Here is a 7,231-nt window from a genome sequence, read left to right on the forward strand (position 1 = left end):
AAAAAGAAGAAGAAGAAACCAAAAATAAAATTTATTATTAGCTATTTCACATTTACCCACAGATGTATACATATACTCACAGCCTGTGTGTGTTTGTGTGTGAGCACCTCAAATCCTGCCTGTCCTCACCTCCTGTCTCTCTACTGCTCTCTCTCCTAGCTCTATCCTGGTCCACAATTCCAACACATCTCTCTTATGTTCCCCTCTATTCATTTTCCTTTGGGATTCCCTTAGATTAACCCGGCCCATCTGCGAAACTGTGGATGGTGCGTTTGGAGTTACTATTGGAGCCTGCTGGGCTCAGCAGAGGACTAGAGCTAAAGGCAGTGATTCTTCCACAGTTCATTCATAGCCAACATTTGAGAGGTAAAGAGTGGGCACTATGAGCCTTTCCCTTTCCTAGACTGATGGTGGTCTAATGTGAGGTCAACGCAAGCAAGTACAGCTGCTATGGGTTACTGATTACAACTAAGTACAGCTGGAATGGGTTACTGATTACAACAGCTGTATCAAGTCTATAGCATGGCATGTCTTAGTCCTTTCTCCTTTTTCCCGCTTATTCCCTTTCCTCCTCCTCTTCCTCAGTGTTCCCAGAGCCACTGACTTTTGTAGGATTGGTACCAAATACCTTCCTTATTTTCTGCATCTGGGACAGCAAGAATCTCTGCATTCCCCATTGCATCTTTATAAAATTTTATATTTTACCTAAAAAACACCTTTAACATGAGTCACAGAAGACAAACTTGTTTCTGAGTGAGGAAAAAGACAAGACCACCATCTAGTGGTGAGAACTTTACAGCGCTGGATGAACTCATCTCTGGGCTGTTAGCAATGGGGTGACAATGACACGCCCCCCCCCCTTTTTTTTTCTCAAAATCCAAGTTCCTGAAATGTCTCTCCGCAAAGCAAAATTGCAGTATTTGGTTTGGCTTCTCATGTTTGTGTTAGCGATGGACGGTGGCATCTGAATTTAACCTACTACCGTTTGTGTAAGTAGGTAACCCGGGAGTCTGGTAGTCACGTAGAGGTTAGGCTGCCTGTCTTTTATCTGAAGGGTTCTGAACTCACTGTCGGGTCAGATACAGGGATGCAGCGTCCTCCTAGATCCAGTTCTGGTCTAGACTGGCGGCAAGCAGGTGGGGAGGCTGTGCAGGGAGGGTCCAGGGCAGCCTGATAGCTGGAGCTGTGTGGATGGAAGCCTGAGACGCAGGAAGAGCGCTGGGTCTCACTGGGGAGGAGACACTCAACCGGAAATAGCGTTTAGAGAAAGTCATTTGCCACTGGTCAGGTGTAGAGGAAGTGCACGCTGGGCGGGGTTAGAGGAGGGGTTTAAAGCTGGGGAGGTGGATTGCTGAGGCCGGTAAGTTGTTCGGAGGAGCAAAAGACAGAAGGGACGAGTACTATTCCCTGTCGGGGACCTGCACGGTGGGGAATCCGTGTTGTGCAGATCTGGGAACGAGGACGCGGCGGGTGTCACGGGGACGCGAAAACTCCCCGGAGCCGCCGTCTCCACGGCGGGCGGCCTGGGAAAGTCAGCAGCGCAGTGGGGAACCGCAGCCCGGGGCCCTGGAACCTCCCAGGTCAGAGGAGCTGCGGGGCTGGGACCAAGGAGGGAAGGGACCAGAGCTGTTTCTCCGCTGCTCATAAGGAAACTGGCTCTGAAATTCTACTTTGGATTTCTGGCCCTCGTCGGTACATTTTAGATAATATGACTTGAACCAATCCTGACAGGTTTTTTTTTCATTGACCTTCTGATTGCTAAAATATTCTCATAAAAATAGCCTATTAGAATATTTGAGTTTATGTGTTGATGTTTGTAAATACAGTTCTCTGTGCCGTGGTGAACAGAACAAAGCTCTTCAAATTTACGTTCATCTACGCCAACTTTGTTGTTACACCACTTCGCTATTCAAGAGAACTAGGGATTTTGCATTTCTAGAGCTCTTTTATATATTAGTCATGAAATGAACGCCTGCAAATTTAATTGAATCATAAAGTATTTTTTGCGAGCTCCATAGGTATGTTTGTAAACATTAACGTTTAAAAGTAAACTTTATTTGCCTTTAAATTTTCATATGACACGTATATACTTTGTAATGTAAATAGAGCATTTTTAAAAAGTGTCTTTGGCAGACTTGGTGGCACACACCTTTAATCCCACCACAGGGGAGGCAGACTAGGTGGGTCTCAACAATTTTGAGGCTAGTCTGGTCTACCTAATGAGTTCCAGGACAGTCACAGCTTCATGGGGGAGAGCCTGTCTCAAAAAAAGGAAGAAGAGAAAAGAAAAATGTGTATTTTTCTGCTGAGTTCTTTATGTGCAGCTTAAAGATGGGAAAAACGCAGTATGCTTTCTATAATATTAGGTCACAGTATTTTCACAGTTAACAAAAGGTATTATAAGCTACCTGGTGGTGCTGGCCACGCCTTCAGTCCCAGCATTTGGGAGGCATACACAAGTGATCTGGGAGTTCCTTGCCAGCCTGGTCTACAGAGCAAGTATTAGGACAGCCTGCTCTACACAGGGAAATGTGTCTCGGGGGAGAAAAAACGAAAAAAGGAATGAAAAGGTGTTATAGTATAAAATAATCTTAGGAAGCATCTTTTGAATAATTACAATAACTCATCTACATCAGAAAAAAATAGCTAGAATAGCCTTTTGTCTCCTTACCTCAAGAAAATCATTCAGTACATGGACGCATGATCAAACTTATTTTTTGATTCTTGAATTTGCTTCATTTTGACATATGAACTCACTGCATTGCTCTGTCTGCCTCCAAACTTACCAGGTAGACCAGGCTGTTTTGGAACTCATAGAATTCCACCCACTTGTTTCTCCCAGGTGCTAGGACTAAAGGTGTGCACCAACACAACTGTTAGAACTGAAACTGTTGGTTTTTTTATTCTGTGGTCTGTTGACAGCCAGTAGTGTAACAGTGGACTTCTCCAGGAGAGGAGGGGCCATGCCTGGACCCTGCTCAGAGGGCTTTGTACAGACACTGGATGTTACAGAATTGCAGTGATCTGGTTTCTGTGGGTGAAACTGCATTGCTTCAGACTCCCTTGCTCCTCAGGGTGTGTTGGCAAATTACTCTGCACGTTTGTGACCCTTTGAGAGATCTAAGGCTTCTATCAAATTGGGGCTATGGTAAATTCAGAATGTCACTAGTGTATAACATTCTTGTCCCAATAATTCAGTGTTGTTTCTGCACCTGAGTTTTGACTGACCTGTTATTGGAAGTAGCATTCAAGTTACACTAACTGAAAACACTTTCTAAATATTTTCAGCATTCTGACATTGATGACAATTGGGGAATCACTTGTATAATCCTGTATTTAGTTTTCTCCTCATCCACTGAGCGCAGTACTGTGTTAGAAATCCAGGTGCTTCCTGAAGAGTCTCTTTCTCATGTGCAGGGTCAACTGATCACTCAGACCTGCTCACTGTGCTGCAGAACAAAGAGGCCTGGAAGATGGAGAGGGAGGAGACAGTAGCTAAGGATCCAGGTATTTGAAGGGATTGCAGAAGGGATGGCAAGGGGTTCAAGTGACTGTGGAAGCAGGACATGGAATCAGTTTTCCCACATTCTGTTTCACTAGAAATATTCTGGAGACTTCCGTGAAGAAAGATCACAGAATTGTCCTGTAGTAGGTTTGAAAACAGGTTCTACAGAAGAATTGATACTAGGAGTCAAATAAATTTTATTTGACTATGCATTGTAGAATGAGACTGCTTGTTTGTTTCCTGGCTGCCCAGACTCAATTAATAACACAGAAACTATATTAATTACAACACTGTTTGGTCACTAGCTGAGGCATATTTCTTGCTAACTCTTAAATTAACCCATTTCTATTAATCTGTATATCATTGTAAGGATGTGGCCTACTGGTAAGGTTCAAGCTGGTGGCTGGTGTCTTTCTCCTTTGTTACCTACATGGTGTCTCCTTGACTCCACCTATTCTCTCTCTGTCTATCTCTTCCATCCTGGCTATAGTCTGCCCTGTTGTAGGCTGAAGTAGCTTCTTTATTAACCTGTGGTAAGAAAACATACTCATAGGATAAAGAGGGGAATCCTACATCAATGAATTGTGAGGGATACTGTTCTTATTTGTTCATATCACTGATCTTGTCATCATTCCATATTAATTGGTTTTCATTTCTATGAATTTAGTGTATTATAAAATGATCAAATTAATACCTCTAGGCTTACTTATTGCATTCACAATCTCGAAGCTTTTGATATTCTAGCACATTCTCTGCTTTTTAGTGTTAATGTCACCATTATTTCTGAAAATAATACCAGCATAGTTTTATAAGAAATCAGAAAGTATATTTACAGGCTGCCACTCCATCTGGACTGTCTCCCCATGGTGATCGCCTGGTGTCCATGGTCATGACAATTCGTTGTGGTTTCCATTGTTGTAATTTTAATATACTGAGAGATCACCTCTAAGTTTAATCCTCTTAGTATTTTCTGCCTCTGTTGTTCCTTGGTACTTTAAGGATTACTCTCTGTAAAACAGGCTAATGGGATTCAGATAGGAATTGCTTGGAGTCTTAGGGAAGACAGACCTCCCTCTAGGTTGTCTTATTGTGTTTGAAAAGAACGTGAGACATGTGTCAATTTTAACATGCTTTATGTATTCTCGTGTTTTCTGTCTGCTGTGGATATCTGCATTCCCAGGTTTGTCACATGTACTCTTCTTGTTGGTCAAAGACTTTCTATCTAATGGACCGTTTTATCATTTGCTGTCACTCTTTATTCTGTATTTTGATACTTTTGTCTTGATCTTTCTGTCACTATTGTAATTATCGTAAGTCTACTGCTGTCCATAGTCATAGCATTATAAAATATTCATTCTTTCTCAATATTTTCCATCTTTAGATATGCAATGACTTTTTCTCATAAAAGTACATATTTTAATGTCAGCTCTCATTTTTCATTCCTTAAATTATGTATTTATATCTTTTGTTTAGATAAAAAATGTTATCTATTTACATTTCAAAAAATTACTGAAAGAGATGCATTTGTTATTGTTTAGGAAGTTGAGTGTGGACACTGACTAGGCAGATTCGGAATCTTTGTATATTACATTTGTATTATTTAAGACCTATACTTTGTTATTTTTATGTACATATTGACCATTAGAATTGCTGTTAAGCCCAGTTTATTCAATTCATTTGCTTATTTATTGAGTATGTTATTATTTGCTCCCTTTGAATTTTTTTTTTATAGATTCTGGCTTTTGAGCCATTGTACTATAAATAGATAGCCAATCAATGTATCTGCTTTGTAGGGTGTCTCTTCATACTTTTAATTGATTTCCATGATTTTTTTTTATTTTACACAGTACTGTTTGTCAGTTCCTACTGTTGTATCAAGTGTTACCCCTTTGTGTTATTATGCAGAATTCACTGTTTCAGACCATATATGAAAATCTCTGATTCATTGTGTGTAGGAGAAATTTGAACCTAGGTTCATGTTTTTCTATGTGGATAAATACTTTTCCCAATACCACTGTTCGAAGAGACTATCCAGTCTACAACACGTATTTGTGTAATTTTGCTGACATTCCCCTGGTCATTGCTATTAGGCAGGTTCTGGATCTGCTGCGCTATTGCATTAGTCTGATCTGGAACCACAGTGGTGTAACTCAAGCATTACAACATTTTTCTGAGTGCTGTGTACCCAGGGAATTTGTGTCAACATAAATTCTCGGGTTTTCTTTACAATTTCTGTGAAGTTTATTGTGGGAAGTTTAAATGTCATGCAGTTTGAACTGAGAATATAAACATTTGGTGTTCGATAACCATATGATGCTCTTTTCTCTAGGGAAGACTGTTTCTCCAGCTTTCAGAATTCCTTCATGTTTGACTAGGGTTGAGGCCTAGTGAGCTTTCTCTTCCCAAGTTAGCATGTCTCTTGGTGTTGTCCTTGTTCTGCTCCTGTTTAGGCAGCCCTTTGTAAGATTTGAAGTGTGTATCTTCTCTGACATTTCTAGGAGACACAGTGTCAAAGCAAATGTCCTGTTCTGGCTCTTACACTGTTCCCATCCCCTGTCTCTCAATGATCCCTGAGCTTTGGTGAAGGAGTTGTGTTGTGTGTGTATCAGTTGGAACTGAGCATCACAACTCTACATCTTGACTGATTGTGATTTTGTATAATAATCTCTATTCATGTTCTCAAAAAGAACTTTTCTCGATGAGTGGTGAGAACTACATTTATTTCTGGGAATAAGGAAAATTTTTAGGATACAATGAAGGATTTTGTTGATTTAATAAAGTACTAGTTGTAGTTCTCCGCCAAGATCTGTGCCTACACTGGTCCTAGGGGAACTAGCTAGGTTTCCAGTCACAGTCATGTTTCCCTGTTCTTTGGAAGGCCGTAAGTCCAATTAGAAACGGTTGGTTGCCATCAAGGTTTGTGTGGCACTCTTGCACCCTGACAGTTATCATGCATAGCAGATCATATTTGTGGTTCATGGTTGCCATAAGCGGGAAGGACTGTTGGCTGGCTCCCTCCCTTGGAAACTTGAATGTTGCCTTCAGGTACCATGAAAGCTAATCTACAGAAAGAAGGTTTTAAGTTCTGATCCAGCTCTAGTCCTTTGTCTTCTGTGACTGAATTGCATGACTTCTTCAATAATAGAGACTCAACCTCTAGGAGGCAACCATGGGCAACAGTAATGGCCTATAATGGTTAGGGAGTCTCTTGCACAGCTGTAACCAACAACTTCTTCTCATGCCTTGTGTGGGTGATTTTCTTAGAAAATCTGTGGCTCTTGTGGCAAGACTTATCAGCATTATCATTTACACTCTAAAATATAAATATTCAGACATGTATTTTAGGCATTTTTCCTTAGATGGATAATATTGAAGGAATAGATGGATTCCTTATGACTATTTAGACATCCTTACCGGTTTTCTTCAGTGTGTATATCTGTCATTTCTCCATAATTAAATCCCTCCCTGTTTTTCCATTTGCCCCTTCAGATGACTTGTTCCATGTCACTCCCTTCTCTATTACCCACCCACTCACACACACACACCCACACCCCACGGTGGTCTTCTTCTACTTTCCTGGTTACTACAGTCACTCCAGGTTGGGGACTCATATCTGAAGATTTGAAGCTAGGAACTTCCTAGGAGAGAGAACAACCATTGTCTGTCTTTCTGGATCTGGATTACCTCGCTCAGAATGATTTTTTTCTGGGTTCATCCATTTACCTG

At 41.0% G+C, this 7,231-nt stretch overlaps 1 protein-coding gene across 2 annotated transcripts in view; it reads left to right on the forward strand.

Annotated features, from left to right (window-relative positions):
* The first annotated feature begins 1,305 nt into the window (after positions 1-1,305).
* Positions 1,306-7,231, forward strand: part of LOC101989268 (zinc finger protein 883-like) — a 13,171-nt gene continuing 7,245 nt past the window's right edge. Inside the window, exons 1-2 of one of the 2 annotated variants that reach the window (XM_013355435.2) lie at positions 1,306-1,360; positions 3,418-3,507. In XM_013355435.2, the coding sequence (XP_013210889.1) occupies positions 3,474-3,507 (34 nt within the window). In that variant the 5' untranslated portion in view covers positions 1,306-1,360; positions 3,418-3,473. The other variant, XM_005371841.3, reaches the window with a different exon arrangement.

The sequence above is a fragment of the Microtus ochrogaster genome, unplaced genomic scaffold (genome assembly GCF_000317375.1).
Source record: "Microtus ochrogaster isolate Prairie Vole_2 unplaced genomic scaffold, MicOch1.0 UNK130, whole genome shotgun sequence".
NCBI classification, from domain to species: Eukaryota; Metazoa; Chordata; class Mammalia; order Rodentia; family Cricetidae; genus Microtus; species Microtus ochrogaster.